The sequence below is a fragment of the Amia ocellicauda genome, chromosome 18 (genome assembly GCF_036373705.1).
Source record: "Amia ocellicauda isolate fAmiCal2 chromosome 18, fAmiCal2.hap1, whole genome shotgun sequence".
Classification (NCBI taxonomy): domain Eukaryota; kingdom Metazoa; phylum Chordata; class Actinopteri; order Amiiformes; family Amiidae; genus Amia; species Amia ocellicauda.
The window spans coordinates 27877115-27894544 of NC_089867.1; the positions used below are offsets into that span (position 1 = coordinate 27877115).

Here is a 17430-nt window from a genome sequence, read left to right on the forward strand (position 1 = left end):
TTGTTACTTGTCTTGCATTGCTAGTACTTGTATTGTTTATTTGATGTCCCCTGTGCTCCCTTTCCCCTGGCCCTTGACTGTGAATTCACATCTTGTCTGCACTCATCAGCTTGACCAATCTAGGATGTAAGACCTCATATATTGTTTACTGTATATCTTGTATACACTTGTGTAAATTGGAATTTGTAATATGGTTTATGCCTGACCTGCACTGTATTATTGCAGTTTGTATTGCTGTTATATTTTCTAAGTCGCCTTGAACAAGGGAGTCTTATAAGAAATAAATAATATATATATATTGCTTCATTGTGTGAGTTTCTCAGGAATCACGATTAAATATTATAAACTATACCCTGGTCCTGGAGAGCCCCAGTCCACTTCATCTGATAGGTCACCTTAAATCACCAATTTCTAAACACTGGAAACACATGGAGTAATTAATCCATAAAGCAGCTCAACCCAGGGATTTCTTGACTCAAGAGGCTGAAGGCGTTCAGAGCGAGCCGGCCGCCCCTCCCCCACCGATGTCTCGTACAGGCAGTGCACTCTTGCTGTCCGCCGCTCCTGCACACGATCGCTCTCTCACGTCGAGCTCTGCAGGGGAAGTGCTACTGCGGCCACAGTGTGGACACTGTGGGTGCCGTTCACATGCCTCCAGAGCGCAGAACTGCTGCGGTCGTGTGAAACAAAACCACTTTGCCAATGTCTGCCGCTCTGCCCCAGGAGTCCCAAACAGCACTGCACGTCACTCTCACTGTGGGCCCGTGGTGTTCAAATCATGCACAGTCAGTGATGTGTGTGTTCCCCTGCTGTTGGATACTGGTGCCAGTGTCTCACTGCTGAATGTGGACACACACAATCAGTCTCTCAGCTCCCGGCCGCTCTCTGTGCCCTCCACTGCCCTCTGTGGATCTGGGAACTCACACACTGATCTAGTGGGCTCATTCCAACTCACTGTACGCTATGACAGCTTCCATGTAGCGCACCACGGTGCTAACCTGGTGGGACTGGGTCTCTTCACTTCTCTGGGTTTCACACTCCTGGACACCGTGGATCAGAGATCCTGCATGTCACCTCACCATGGCCAGCCCTGTCTCTCCGCCTTCACCACCAGCCTGAGAGACCCCACAGTTAACCTGTCCTTCAGCCACTGCGACGCACTCCGTTGGCTCTTCGTGAAGAGGTCAAGGCTGAGCTGGCAAAGCGTGACGTTTTAGTGGAAACAGCTGTCTCGGAGTTGTCACTCCTTACACAACATTTACTTTACACACAGCATGGTCGAAGGCGTTCCCATGGCTTCTAAATGATTGAATCTACCACACAACCTGTTTCATTGTGTCAAATTACATACTTTCAGGTGTTTACAAACTGGTGATAGAAGGGTGATCTCCACAACCTGCTGGACAGGGTCCCTCCAGGGCCAGGGCTGGAGACCACCGGTCTATAATGTACTTCTCATCACAGACAGCCTTCTCTTCCGCGATCCCTTCTTTCTCCTTCCTCCAGCAGTTACAAGAATAAAGCAAATTAAAAAAGAAACCTTTATTTTAAGTACCATAAAAATCCTTTACTAACAACATATATTTATTTTTACATGAAATTCAGCTTCATAGGAAAATAAATAAATAAAAAAACACATTAAACTGTGGGAGGGGGGGAAGGTTTTTTTCCATTGGCACCGTCAGGGTTTAATTTCCAGGTCACGTGAGCAGGATGACAGATCTGCAAATAGAAAGAAAAGACACTGAGCTCCATCAGAAGCACATACTCAATCCCTCAATCATTGTACAATACGATTCATGAAGCCTGTTCCTGACTGACTGACACAGAGCAGCGCTGAGCTGAGTAGTTCACCTACAAAAGTCAGTCCCGGTCTTAGTCTCCTAAGGCAGCAGCAGTGGTTTGGGGTTTGTTGAAATGGAGACCTTGTTTAGTCCGCAGCTGGAGACAAACTTCAGCCGCCAGGTTCATTGCAATGGGTATTAAACTTGCGGCCTAGTTCAGTACTCGAATCACTTCTAACTGTGCTGTGTAACAAAGTGACAGCGCTGGGCCTGAGAAATATCTCTACTGTCATCAGCGCGTCCCTTCGAAACGCACAAGATTCGTGTTTTATAACAGTGATAGTAGTCAGCACTTACAGTATTACTGCTATACATTGTGAACAGTGGAAATATATGGAACTTCACTTCCGTTTCTCTGTGAGCCGGACTCCCTCCATTGACTTGCTTTCATTTGTCACCCAATCCCTGATATAATTGCTAGTCCTACTGGTGCATATTTATGCCCTTTCTTCCTTATCAGAGATAAAGCCCTTATTTACTGATTCTTTTCAATTCAGGTGAGAAGCATTTTGTAGGACAGACAACAGTGCCCAGTTGCACATTTCATTATGTTAATTTCGCAGTAAAATGCATGACATAATAACCATGTCTTATTCCCCAGATCTTCATTCTCTAACACAAGCTTTCGCAGCCGCGGGCATTCCTGAACCACACAGGATTATAACTGCTCTGATCAGTGTCTCATTGCTCCCTTAACAAGTTTTCCTATACAGGGATTGAAAAGGCAGAACTCTCACACACACACATTAAACAGCGCACGTATGAAAAGGCTGAATTAATAAAATGAGTGAAAACAGGACATGAGGGGGTGGGTGGTGCAGCGTTTCAATTAACTCATCTCAATCCAGTCAAGTCAATTGAATAATTCAGATGATTTAATTGCAATTCTAAATTGGTCTAAATTGGGACGGATGCCAAATCTGAGAACAGGCGTGAAATTATAAAGCTAATTTCTCACACAGAGCCAGAGACCCGAGAGAAAGATGAAAACAATGTAAATCAGATCAAGGAATTGGCCAAATAAAGTGAGAGGAGACCCAGAGGACCGACTGCCCTGCCTGGGGACCCGAATTCACCAGTATCCGAGTCGCACCCTCCCTGTCCTTGTCTGAACGGACGGTACCTGAATCCTCATAGTCCACTCTCTTGAGGAACAGCCCGTCGGGAGGCGCACTCATATTCTGGGGGAAGGCCAAAGAGTCCCGGGCCTCCAGTAGCTCCTGCAGTCGGGACAGAGTGAGCCGGCCCAGGCCCACCGCCACCATCGCCCCGGTCATCCTACGCACCTGCAACACAACAAGCTTCGCTCAGTTTCAGCCAGCAGCACAAGATACAACAGCAACAGCAGAGCCTCTCTATTTGCTCTTCGCAGGACAGTGTCACCTGGTTCATCAGTTTAACTGGGACTGAAGAGGCACGCCGTCTATACGAGACACAATGATCTCAACTGATCACTTGAACAAGTTTCTATAGAACCACTTTACTGATGTGTGAGTTTAGAAACCACCTCTGCCCTGGACAAGGGTGTCTGCTAAGAAATAAATAATAATCAGAAGGTTCAAAGTAATTTTTTAATATAAAAAAGCAACACATGTCTCTTTACAATTATAGATTTTAATTTCTCTTTTTCTTGGGGAAAGTTAACAGATTTCAGAAATTAAAAAAGTTTTGTTACTCAGAATAAGGGATATATTGTTTCATGTAACAGTACACTCATGTTTGGAGAACTGTGCGTTAATCAGTTGCTACAACAGAACTGGTTTATTTAATTGAAGTGACTTTCCCCAGTGAAGAACAGGAGCACACACTGTATTCAGCCCATTATCTGAAGTGGGATTCTGAATGTGTGTCACAGTGTCTTATTATTTATTCACCACCAGAGGGCACCCGCTGCTGTAGTATTTATTCACACTCCCGCAGGTGAAGTGATATTGTAACAATAAACGAGATTAAAAGACCGACCTGCTTATATAAAAACGACCTGCTCTGGAAGGTCAGCTCCCAGCACCGCATGCCCCTGAAAGAGCAGAGAAAAACACTGCTGTCAGTGCAGTCACTGTGAGAAATGTGTGTGCTGTGCGCTAGAGACTTGCTCAGCAGAAACACACCAAGCGTTAAGAATGGGAATGTTTTGGTAACTGTCACCTTGGGCAGGGAAGAAATTATAATTATGATAATAAATAATAATAATAAGAAACAAGGGGGTTTTATGGTTTTAAATATAATTGGAAAGTACACAAAGGACAAAACATGCAATTCAGGGATATGTGTGGCAGCAGCACTACAGTGTAATTTGAGTTTCACACAGCTTTAACTTCAGGACAATTGTGTTACACAGTGTTATAGAGCAACAAAGAGACACAAGGGAGCTAAACAACACACAGAAGTCTGTCTGGATGTTACATTTGCCTTGGATAAATAATCTGGTCTCGATCAAAATTAAATGCTTTCAGATTTGGTTCTTTTATATACTGGACTGTCTTTATCCCCGAGTCTGTTTTGAGTTGTGATGACTCAGCGGTTGTGTCTGAAGAGAAAGCAGAGCTGGTGTTAAAACCACAACCATTAAAACCCTTTAGACTGTCATCAATGACAAACACAGACGGAAATGGCATCCATTAATAACGATCAGAAGCCAGTGAAGGTCTGTGAGAGTTCAAACAGAGACACAGAGAGACTCCCATTGCAAAGCAGGTTGTGACTTTTACACACTATAAGATCTGGCTCAATACACCATTAGCAAATGGTGGTATTTAATGGAAGAGGCTCCGTTTTAATGCAGTTTGAAAAGAACAAATATATTATAAACTGGCCCCTGATCAGTGCTGACAGAGTGATCAGCAGCCCTTCACTTCTCCGGCCACCAGGGGGCGATACAGGGAAGGACAGTGGCAAGAGCAGAGATCAATAAACAATCAAAACGGTCTGGTTGTCAATATCTCATTCAGAGGGAGCTGAAGTCCTGGCCGTGTTGCAGGAGGTTGTCATTTGGTTATATTTAGGTTCTGATGAATATGAAGTAAGAATAATGTGGTAGAAACGCATCTTGTTCTCTGATCGAGTTAGGGCGACCGATTGAGCAACTAAGTAGCAGCTCAATTGAGACGCTCAGTGAGAAGTCAAGCGACCGACCGGGACAGCGTCTCGCCTCTGTGGATAATGTGTATTTGGGAAGTTGTGCCACAGTTTCTACAGTAAATCCACACGTACACTTTTTAATGCTTTATTTCATCCTAGTCATAGCTGGACCACCATGATGTCAGCGTTGCAGAAATATAAGTCACAGGCAGGAGCCATCAGATGTATTTGTGATAGTTAGAAAACTGGAGGCACACTGAGGGTTTAAAGGCACATTTTTATGGTTGGCTGATAAAACACTGTGTGTTTTGAGTGAAGCACAGCCCAGTGATGCTCTAGTGCCGAGTCAGGCCCTCACAGTTACAGTTACACTATCTCCCCACATCGAAACAGCAGAGAACGAGTCCAGCATGAGATCCGCCCGAACGCAGTGGGAATCCCAGCCTGTGTCCTGGGTTTAGTGCTGTTGTGTCAAAGTGTTTCAATGGCATTGTCACGTCATGATGATGTGCAGCTCTACACTCGCAACTGCCGCTCCACAGAGTACACACAATCTCATGTATACAGGATGAGTACAGCTGTGTTATGCGAGTGTCTTCTGGCTTTTGTGAAGTTGTTTGCTTTGTGCAGTGATGTTGTCCATCCTGGGGTCACAGTTGTGAAGGTGAGTGAATCGCCACGGCTCTGGGCTTGCACTGCAGACAGTAACAGACCCAGACCCAACTAGACCTGGATCGATACGATACAGCTGAGGTGTGTGTGTGTGTGGTATCAAGCGCTCGGTTGAGTCAGAACTGGGGTCGTCCCAGCGGACTTTATATAACTGAGCTCAAGCATGCTGCTGCAATGCTGCTCAACCCACTGCTGCTGACACCTGCTTCACTCTGAGTTTGTATCTCTTTAGTTATATAACTCGCCTGGTTTCAACATCGCACTTTTAACCAGAGTTCTCCTTCTCCTGTCCTCTTATATAATCCTGATACGCAGCAGTGTTCAGGGCTCTGGACTCCTGAGCGCAGGGGCACGGGTCCAGTCCCAGTCTATTCCTCTGCAGTTCTTATTACTGCTGTTCAATATGAAGGACCTTGATGTCTGAAGAGGAAACTGAAGCCATAATCGTAATAATAGATTTGATTGGATGCGTTTCGTTTTCCGACAGACTCACAGTCAGTGTTCAGGTCCTTGACAACAATCCATTCATGTGTTTTAAAGCTCCAACACAGCGCATGTACTTTCATAAGACAGTTTGCTTTTGAGAATACAGGTCCAAATGACAATTATTTAATTAGAATGAAAAGCTGTCTCAGTTTGTCACACAATTCAACCTGGCACTTGGTAACATCTTCGTTGTGAACGAGGCTCGGACTCTGATGAATTCCTGCTTCACCGACTGCATAGTAAGTAATCCTCTCTTCTCTCAGGCCAGTATCCTCTTTTGTGCTATTTACTGATGGAGGGATTAACATCACAATGCTCGACACGTAGAGAATGGCACACACTGCAGTTTGGGAAAAAGGGCTAAAGAATAAGGAGATGATCTGGATGTGAATGGACTTCACACAACAAATCTGAGTCGCACTTAATGGCCTAATTATGTTATTTTTATTGATTTTGTTTTGTTATTTTCAAGTTGTTAAAGGAACACATGCACTGATGTTTAATTTTAGACCACATGCTGTTCTGTGAGCTTGGGAGGAGACTTCGGAGTTCAATATCAAACACACATTTACATTTGTGGAACTAAATAAACCTCATTTCCTGTGCAAAGTTCCAGAATACAGAATCCCTTTGAAGATGAAGTCTGTGCTTCGGTACGCGCCAGGGCTGCTGTTCTGTGAAGTATGATGGCGTCTATCCTGACTGGTGGAAAGTGATACATAAAAATCTGATTCTGCGATGTGATTGGCTGATTGTGAATTATTGGAGAGTTGGATGAGATTGGCCAGGGTTTCGTCTCACAGTGTATCGCCGGCCTCTGTTCCTGCCCTGAGAGCCGCTATACTGCATATCGATTACGTTTCCCCTCTTCACCCGGCACTTGGAGAGAAGTGACTGATCTCAGCGCTACGACTTCCGCTCGGCACCGGGAGGCACGAGACGCAGCCCGTCCATGTGTCCTGTGTCCTCAGGCACGCTGTCAGAGACCTCTGTTATCGATTACACAGCGAGGCCAGCCTGCCGACCGTCTCTCTCACGCCAACGGGAGGATGTGATGCCAGGGAACGGCCAACACACCGAAGCCCAGACGCCACAGGAATGACTTGTGTGCAGAGAGCTGAGTTTCCCCAGCGCCTCTCCCACCCACCCTCACTGGGGCACCTGGGAGCTGCCGGACACAGCCAGCGGTGTCCCAGGCCAGACTCAAGAGCCGCTCACCCGTGTCTCTCCTGGATGCGCTGGGAGCCTGCGGACCCATCTCTGAGATCTGTCACCTCCATCTGATGCCTTCAGGTCTCTGCAGTGTGAACAGCCTGACGCTGCACATTTCACAGGATATGAGTAGCTGTGCCTGAAGCATCAAGGCACTTTAATAAAGAACAGGCGATCCCAAACTCGGGTAGTAAGAGAGTAATATATATACTTCAGCATATTTCAGCTGAATAGATGAACTGAATAAGTCAATACTCAGAGTCTGTATTGAGATGCTCTGTTGCAGTGAGTTGATTGCTGTGGATTAAACTGTAACGTGTTTGATCTTGGTCCTGATCGCCGCCCTTGCCTGGCTGGACCTCTTGGCGTTCATTGGCCAAGAAGTCTGCTTTTTAATGTATAGTAAGTACATGTGATCTTTATATTTTCCATACACAACTGCCCCCTTTTCAGACCCAGTGACATCACAATGGGGCCAAAATTATTACTTACATTACAACATGCTGGTGCAATATTTAAATGCTAATATATTTACGGAACAGATCTAGAAACAGGGGGATTTGTTTCTAATGACTTATTTATGACAAACTCTATCAATAGACATGCATTATGTCTGAAGGGTCTTTTCAAATTATAGGTTGTAACAAAAAATAAGGTTATATGGGTTCATAAACTCAGAAATATCTGCCACAATTCTCTTAATATTATATTTATGTATTTTTAAATATGCAAATTGATCTGTATGGCAAAATACTTTAATGATGAACATCACTGCCCACCTCTCAGATCACCTGAAAAGACTGAAGATTGAGAACTGCTATAGGACTTAAACCAAAAGTCAATGAATGTTAATTAATAATGTCAATTAAGTGACTGAATAAAAGCAGGAATTGTAGACTTGCTGGGAGAAGGGAAATTAGCGAAGGATGGGGACCAATTTTGGAGTGAGTTCTGGATTGTTTGTTTATGATGTCGCCCAGGTTTTGGATCATAAAACTGTTTTGGTTTTGATTTGACACCTGACACCACATTCTTTCTATAGTTTTGCATTAAAATTAGCAGAAAAAGGCTAGAATAAGCGGCTGAAAATTTATAATATATGTTATTAATAAATCCCTGTGACACTGCCATCTTAAATTATTTTTTGCTCCTGGAAAAACCTGTCTTAAAGTCTGAGAGCTCAGTCTGAGAACGCTGCGCTTGGGCCGTCTCCGAGTGGCGGACGTTGGGAACCACGACTCACTCACTGCCGGCCTAATGGACTCGCCTGGACTTCCAAAGGTGATGGTCTGTCATCACGGAAATGTGGAAATGACAGATGATTGCCATCTGGCCACAGCACACCGGATTAGTGGCTCTCAGCTCTCAGTGGGATTGAGTTAGCAGTTACTCTTCAATCGTGCTACTGCAATCATGGGCTTTCTGATAAAACATTAAATTAAATCAATGTTTCAATGTTTCTGTATGTAGGATTGAACATGGCAGCACTGCACTTTCAATTCTATTTATTCTTCTTTCTATTGTGTATTATTTCCAGGATAGTTTTTCTTATTAGAGCAAACACTGTATTTTGTAAAGTGTGTTTTGTAACAAAAAGATGATTTAACAGACAAAATGCAAGTAAGCAAGAATAGATTTTTGTTCAAATAAATGAAAGTATGTACATTTAAAATACTAACAACAGGTAGATTGAATTCCCAGTACAATGGGACAACTGAACCCTCACAGTGCTGGTGGCCCAAGACGCGTGCGTGTCAGTCTAAGGGAGGTCACGTTATCTGAGCACCCAAACCCTCAATGTCACTTTGCCCACTGTGGCCCCGGCCCCCAAGCAGCTCCCAGTCATGACAAGATCATGACAACCCCCCCAATTACAACCAGTGACTGCACGACTACAGGGCCCAACCTGTACAGGAGACCCTTCTTCACACAGAGAGGTGTCACAATCTGAACAAATTCCCCAGCGATGTGGCTGAAGAGACAATTTGGGAACATTCAAAAACAGACTGGATAGGATCCTTGATCACTTAGTTATTAATGGACACCAAACGAGCACAATGGGGTGAATGGCCTCCTCTCGATTGGACACTTATGTTCTGATGTAGTGTGAAAAACTTACGGTTCCACACCAGAAGACTTTACAGTCACCCCCCTCAATGAGGAAATCTGCACTGGCACCCAATCCAGACCGGTACCTGCGGAAGGAGTGCGGTGTGAAGGAGTCCTGCCCCACGGTCACCTCGGCTCGGAGCAGCGTCTTCACCGGAGATTTGAAGGGCGTGTCTGAGTTGAGCGCGCGGAAAGTGCTGAAGTCGTGTTGACCCAGTAAGACCATGCCTGCCGCCTGCATGGCCTCGATGTCCAGGTCTCTGTGGGGAGGAAGAGAGGAACGTGCGTCAGTGAAGCCCCAACAGGAGGAGAATTTAAACGACACGGCCCCTGCAATTATGGTTTCATGCATCGTTATGTGTTGCTCTTGCTGACTTGGTAATAACGACTCGAGATGAGGACATGAACTCCAGTGAACTTGTCATACAACACATCCTGAGGCCCGGAAGGAACATATATACTATATATAATATAATCGATCGAGACATACTTAGCTGCAACACATGAAACCATATGTTTAGGAAGCATGACAGTTTCCCTAAGACCCACTGTTATCATTTTATAATTTATCATCATAGAGTGATCTAATTGTGTCTTTTATTGTCTTTTATTATTATTGTCTTTTATTGTCTAATCTTTCACAAAGTTTTAGTTTAGTTTTGTCAGATTTTTTCTTTTACTGATACATTGTTCATATAGACAACTGCCACTTGCCATGTTACACATTGTGCAGCAATGTCTTGCAAAAGGCACAACATTAAATACAGGCTAAAGCTGGATTTTGAGATTCTGTGTTATTTGATTGGCTATTCACCTCTGACTTGACTGAACTGTCATTTTACACTCCTCCTGTCTGTGCTGCACATTTAGCTGATATTATGTATGTATTGTAATTATGAATATTATTTAGCAGGTGGTTTTATCCCAGGCAACATGCATGTGTTTTGTTATTCAAGTATAAAAAGCTTTAGAAGCGGTTACAACATCGCTACACACATGAAAATGAGCCACAACTGTCAGTAAAAAATATAAAGACTTTAGCTTTCTAAGACAGAAATGTAGGTTAAACACAAACATGACAGAACAAATTGAAAAAGAGTGCAGCGTCTGAACAGCGGGAGAAAGGCCTGTTGCCCAGTGGGTGATAACCGCTGACAGTAGCCAGCTGGAAGGATATGAGCACAGGGACCATATCAAAGCAAGTACGGTAATAACATTGTGGCAACTTTGAAACAAAGTGAACACAGAACCATGTGATCTTTACATTCCAGAGAAATCATATTCATCAATATCAAAATACAGAGAAGATTAAATGTATTGTACCTGTGCCTATAATGTCACTGTGCACAAGTGACATTGCATTTCAGTGACGCTGTCAGGCAATTCCTGCACATTGTGTGTCATGCTTGTCAACAACACAACCTAAGTATGAATCCACACACTGTTGCCAGAATGAAATGTGTTCAGATCTACAATGGCAAATGAAAGATCATGCAATTATAACGGGCACGGACAACACACTGTAGAAGAAGGGTGCTCTGCCTGGCACGAGCGGTAGATTCGCTGCTGGAAGTGTGATGGCTTTTCCACTTCATTCCTCTGACTGTAAACCTGGAGGTAGAGTCCGTTCAGGACAATCACTCAACTCTGAATTGGAAGAGCGATATTAAAAGCAAAGCAGCGATACGTCTCTTGAGATTAAACCCAGAGTCACAGGATAATAGGGACGTGGAAAATGTACCCACTGTGATCATATATGGCCAGATAATGACTTTCACATTTCTGACTGATGTACATTTATCCTTTCATATCATGAGAGCTGAGAGTTCAAAGTCAGTTTCACGTTTTACATTTGCCAAACCATTACCATAAATCCAGGCATAGAAGCAGTAAATGTGAAACAAGGCACTCATTTATCCACATCTTTTTCACAGATTTCACTTAAATCGTGTTTTTTTCTATCTTTAAAATGTATGAACTGATTTTTTCAACATTTAGAGTATACATAACAATGCTACAACGTTGTTTTGAAAAATGAATATTTACAGTTTGAATACAGTGAGGGAAAAAAGTATTTGATCCCCTGCTGATTTTGTACGTTTGCCCACTGACAAAGAAATGATCAGTCTATAATTTTAATGGTAGGTGTATTTTAACAGTGAGAGACAGAATAACAACAAAAAAATCCAGGAAAACGCATTTCAAAAAGTTATAAATTGATTTGCATGTTAATGAGGGAAATAAGTATTTGATCCCCTATCAATCAGCAAGATTTCTGGCTCCCAGGTGTCTTTTATACAGGTAACGAGCTGAGATTAGGAGCACTCTCAAATGGAAGAAACACAGCCCTTGGTCTGGGGCTCCATGCAAGATCTCACCTCGTGGAATTTCAATGATCATGAGAACGGTGAGGAATCAGTCCAGAACTACACAGGAGGATCTTGTTAATGATCTCAAGGCAGCTGGGACCATAGTCACCAAGAAAGCAATTGGTAACACACTACGCCATGAAGGACTGAAATCCTGCAGCGCCCGCAAGGTCCCCCTGCTCAAGAAAGCACATATACAGGCCCGTCTGAAGTTTGCCAATGAACATCTGAATGATTCAGAGGAGAACTGGGTGAAAGTGTTGTGGTCAGATGAGACCAATATTGAGCTCTTTGGCATCAACTCAACTCGCCGTGTTTGGAGGAGGAGGAATGACCCCAAGAACACCATTCCCACCGTCAAACATGGAGGTGGAAACATTATGCTTTGGGGGTGTTTTTCTGCTAAGGGGACAGGACAACTGCACCGCATCAAAGGGACGATGGACGGGGCCATGTACTGTCAAATATTGGGTGAGAACCTCCTTCCCTCAGCCAGGGCATTGAAAATGGGTCGTGGATGGGTATCCCAGCATGACAATGACCCAAAACACACAGTCAAGGCAACAAAGGAGTGGCTCAAGAAGAAGCACATTAAGGTCCTGGAGTGGCCTAGCCAGTCTCCAGACCTTAATCCCATAGAAAATCTGTGGAGGGAGCTGAAGGTTCAAGTTGCCATACGTCAGCCTCAAAACCTTAATGACTTGGAGAGGATCTGCAAAGAGGAGTGGGACAAAATCCCTCCTGAGATGTGTGCAAACCTGGTGGCCAACTACAAGAAACGTCTGACCTCTGTGATTGCCAACAAGGGTTTTGCCACCAAGTCGAAGGGGTCAAATACTTATTTCCCTCATTAACATGCAAATCAATTTATAACTTTTTGAAATGCGTTTTTTTCTGGATTTTTTTGTTGTTATTTTGTCTCTCGCTGTTAAAATACACCTACCATTAAAATTATAGACTGATCATTTCTTTGTCAGTGGGCAAACGTACAAAATCAGCAGGGGATCAAATACTTTTTTCCCTCACTGTATGTATTTCGGTAACATTTTTATCTAACATTTATTTTAACATTTTATTTTTAACTTAAATCAGACTCACAAACTAAATATTTAGATTTGAAATCAATATTTAACTTAAACCTGGAATCTAGGTTTGCAAACTATTTATTTAGCTTTAAATATAAAACAAAATATTAGTTACATTTTAAATCTTAATTCTGTGTTTTGCAAAATAAATATTTAGCTAACATGAAAATGAGTCCCATTTCCCACATCGGCCTTCTGAGCGCAGTGAGATTTCAGATTTAGATTGAGATTTGAACTCAACATTGATTTCAAAGCTAAATATATAGTTTGCAGATTAAGTGTTTACTGAAATATATATTCAAACTGTAAATACTATTCTTAAAAAACAGAGATATAGCATTAATTTAAGAATATATTTAAAAATCTAAATCATTTACACATTTTTTTTTTATTAGTCCAGTTCCATCAAGTTTTAGATTCTTGTTTTGGGCGACCAAATCTAAACTTTGACCGACCCGTCAATCGCAAATCTGTTCCCCACTGAGGTTTAATATGTTGTTAGAAGCCACTTAATTGTGTCTGTCCTGATCCAGCCGTAGTGCAATCAAGAGGAGCTGTTTGTATCACACGATGGACACTGACAGTTACAGTAAGTGCTGAACGTAGGCAGATGTATTTAATGCGTTTTTTGCCTTGCATTGTATCTAAAATGAAACTTGACTTGTGGAGGGTCACTTTTGAGTAAGCTTGCATACATTAAACACTTGGATAGTGTGGCCAGTGAGCAGAACAGCTGACCTGATGGTTTAAAGAAGTAAAATAAGGGTTTTGTGCAGGAGAGAGAGAGAGAGACAGAGGGAGAGAGACAGAGAGAGAGAGGGAGAGAGGGAGAGGGAGAGAGGGAGGAGAGGTGTCAGACAGCTGTAATCAGCCTGCAGCTTTTCTTGCCCTACTTTTCCAACACACAAGGTGGGAAAATAAAAGATTTAATATAAGAAGATCATCTTCTTTTTCTTCAAATAGTGACAAAACAAACAAGTAGAATAATGAGAACCGATGACAGAGTTGTAACGAGAAAGACACGAATCTGGATAATAATGCTGTATCCATATGCACTGGAGCAGGCAGGGGTGATGACAATGACACGGCCATTACTGCGCTTGTACTGCAGCTGACATGTGACCTGTCATTGTTCCAGGAGGAGAGGTCCTGCGGGGGGAGCAGGACGGGACCCGCAGTCACACACGGACCACATCCACGAATGAACTTCAGCGGGAAGTCAGAACGGATTAGAGGTCACTGTTAACAGGTGTCCTGTGAAATACAGCTCTCAGGACATGGCTGTCCATGACTGTGAACACGCAAGAGAACAAGTGCACCATGACCTGCTCGCACAAGACACATCTCAGGGCTCAGCTGGCCGACGCGTCCGTGCTGTAAAGGTCAGTCCGGGGAGCGCAGTAACTCACGCGTGTCTTAAGGGCCAGCAGAGTCGGCTCTCGAACACCGGCAGCTGGGCGTGATGGCTGACCCCGGTCATCAGGCGGTAGAGGTAGGTCCGGCCCGTGGCCTGATACCGGGCGTGGAAGTCTTCGGGCACTCGGCACGCCTTGATGACCCTACAGTGATGGAGACACAGACTGAACTGAAGACAGCGCAGAGACAGAGTCGAAGTGCTGCTGAGATAGCACTGGCCGTTGGTCACACTTTATTTACAAGGTCAGCTGAAAAAATATATAAACAAAAAACACAGCAGGAGAATTAGATGGTAGTGCTTTCAAAATGTAGGTCCATCGTTTAACACAAACTTTTCATAACAATAGCAGGTCCACTTTATTACTTATTAGACACCCATTGTCTTAGATCATACTGGGCACAGCACTGTCTTTGTCTTAGTGAGAATGAAACTTGCAAGTGTGTGTGTTATGTGTAGTTGAACACAGAGACATTGTACTATATCACATGTCCTACTCATACAATATATATTTGTCTGGGATGAAGCTTATGATTTATAATATGGGTGTGATACATTTCTGCAGAACAGACAGAGCTTAATTACATCACGTCATCCATTAACCCGTTTTTAACTTCATTACCTCCATGCTCTGTGGAAAGTTAGTTTCTCCACGGAGCCAAGAAATGCAAGTCATAAAAACCAACGTAAATATCCACAGTGCTGATCTGTGTGCTTGTAGTTCTGGCTTGCTGTCCTGCGTTTCGGCCCTGCAGTGATGCCTTGTTTAAAGCTCATGTCTTTAATCAGGCCAGTCCAGCTGTTGTGCGTCTGTGTGAGATCACTGGGTGTGAGATCACTGGGTCGGGACACACAACACCTACACTCCCCGCGCAGCAGCGTAATGAGGAGGAGCTGCTGGAGTGACTGTGACTAAAGCTCTTATCATGTCAATAAAGCGCCTGTACCCTGTGTGTGCAAAGCTGCCTTTAACGGCTCAAGAGCTTGTGGAGTTCTCTGTGAAGCACCTTAAGCAATTAGGCTTAAACTAACGAGATTAGAGCTGCTTCTGAGCCAAGGACACGGCTTTTAATACGAGTCTAACGGAGGCACAGTTTCTTAATGACAGTTTTGGAGGTGAGAAGGTTGTGCATACGGGCCCATCAGCAATAACAATGTTGCTGTAATACCACAGTAAACTGATCGGCTTTGAAAGGTGTCGGTGTCGTTAATGTCCAATATGTGTTTAAGCTCCATTTCAAGCTGATTAACAATACAAATAACAGCAGCAGCAGAAACACTTATTTGAAAATCGTTCAACTGGAAGGATGTTCATGTTTCAGTTGAGGAGGGAACAGAAATTGATGCTGTGATGAGTTTCGAACAAATGACACTTTAAAAGAGAACCTAGTGAGACTCGTGACAATGACAGCACATGTGAAGCTCAAACCCAATCACATTTATCAAACGCGGCACCAAAAACTGCACACCTAAATAAAATCCACAGAATTGGATCAGAATCAGAATCAAATATGAAATGGGCCCAGCATCTGACATAAACCTTAATGGACAGGTATGTTCAAACATAAGAGTAATGAAAAACACTTTTATTTCAGAAAGAGATAACAGTTAGACCTTTAACTCCCTAAATTACTAACTTTCTGACATGAAAAGATAGTATATATTCTGCATTATTCACAGTATTATGTGATTCAGCATACTTTTTTATGTTAATTTGGTAAAACATGTAAACGACCTTAATAAAAAAGTGTCTGATAATAAATAAATGAATACAAAAAAATTGTGTTTTCACATTTGTTTACTTGATTTCCTTTGGGCTCTTTATTTCATGAATCACCTCTGGCTGCCTCTTTAGCACATCAGAAAGACTGCGGATGACAGGAGATCGCCCGGCCAGGTCTGCCTGTTTGCTTGCTAGTAATTGACTGATCCAACAATCCCATCAAGGCATTTCGTTAAAAGATCCCAAAGCGTCCGCTTTGGCACTGAGCTGGGCGGTTTGTTACAGACCTCTGTGAGGGGAATGAACATTGTTTCTAATTGTATTCTAGTTGAATCTTTTATGTTGAAACCACAATCCCTCACGTGGAATTGTCCCCAACCTGCAGGTGCCCAAAAGAGCCACCGGAGTCACTCCTGAGTGGAGGACAGATTTCCCCAGCTGCCTCCCACTCCTGCGCCCCCTGGTGGCAAATCAATTGTGCGCCATGAACTCCCAGCCCAATCTGGCAATGGACTTGTGACACACTGGAGTGCGTTAACTGGATCTACCAGTGCAGAGCCGCTAACCATTACACCTTTAAAACTGGGATCATATTGGGATCTTACATATTAGGCTCACAAAGTGTGTTGCTGTGGAGGCTTGTCCTCACCAACATTAAAACACGAATTCAGCTCCTTGATACAGAAAGACTCCGGGCAGTGTTTATAAACCATGACACCCTGGAGATGTGGGTCAGGCAGGATGCTGGCACTGGCTTTAAGTGAGCTTAGCAAGTTAAAAAAGCCCAACAAGCTCTTGAAAGAGACGTCAGTAACCAGAGTAGCGTTGTGCACTGGCGCAGTGGCAGCACTGCTGAAAGATTTACTAGCACTTCTAATCACCGCTAAAAGGGATGCTAAATAAATTATCAGCGGGGCTGGCATGTATGCTAAGTGCCTCTGGTAGATTTAAATCTAGGGAGTCTTGGGGAAAGAGCCAGTTCTAAAGCTTCTCAATTTAAATCTTGCAATATAGCAGGCAGGTGTCTATTAATGACATTAAAGCTGCTGGTCTGGGTTTTATTCTGCATTAACTTGGGATATGCTGATCTGAAACCTGTTTTGGATGAATGTTCGTCGCTGTAGTGAAGCAGGATAGCACACCCTGACTGAGACATCTTCATCATACATATTTCAGCTACGGCAGAAGACTGCGGTGCTGTAAAAGGTTCAGATTTGTGAGATCATCTGTGGTCTTAAAGGCACGTCAGGCGAAGACAGATTTAATCTCTTTCGACTTGAACAGAGACAGTTACTAAGGGATTTGATTTAAGTGTTGAGACCATAAAATATAGAGGCTAAGTGGAAATTAAACACTGGAGAATTTAGTAGTGAAAACAGGACGAATGAACCACTGGACCATACTTTTGAAACTGGGCTAGATCAGATCAACCAATTAG

At 43.4% G+C, this 17430-nt stretch overlaps 1 protein-coding gene across 2 annotated transcripts in view; it reads right to left on the minus strand.

The window, feature by feature from the left end:
* Positions 1-1527: 1527 nt before the first annotated feature.
* The window catches only part of pusl1 (pseudouridine synthase like 1), a 32265-nt gene continuing 16362 nt past the window's right edge, over positions 1528-17430 (minus strand). The window contains exons 4-8 of one of the 2 annotated variants that reach the window (XM_066691026.1): positions 14265-14414; positions 9488-9661; positions 3807-3861; positions 2968-3130; positions 1528-1722 (exon numbers count right to left, since the gene is read on the minus strand). In XM_066691026.1, the coding sequence (XP_066547123.1) occupies positions 1682-1722; positions 2968-3130; positions 3807-3861; positions 9488-9661; positions 14265-14414 (583 nt within the window). In that variant the 3' untranslated portion in view covers positions 1528-1681. The remainder of the gene's footprint in view (positions 1723-2967; positions 3131-3806; positions 3862-9487; positions 9662-14264; positions 14415-17430) is intronic. The other variant, XM_066691027.1, reaches the window with a different exon arrangement.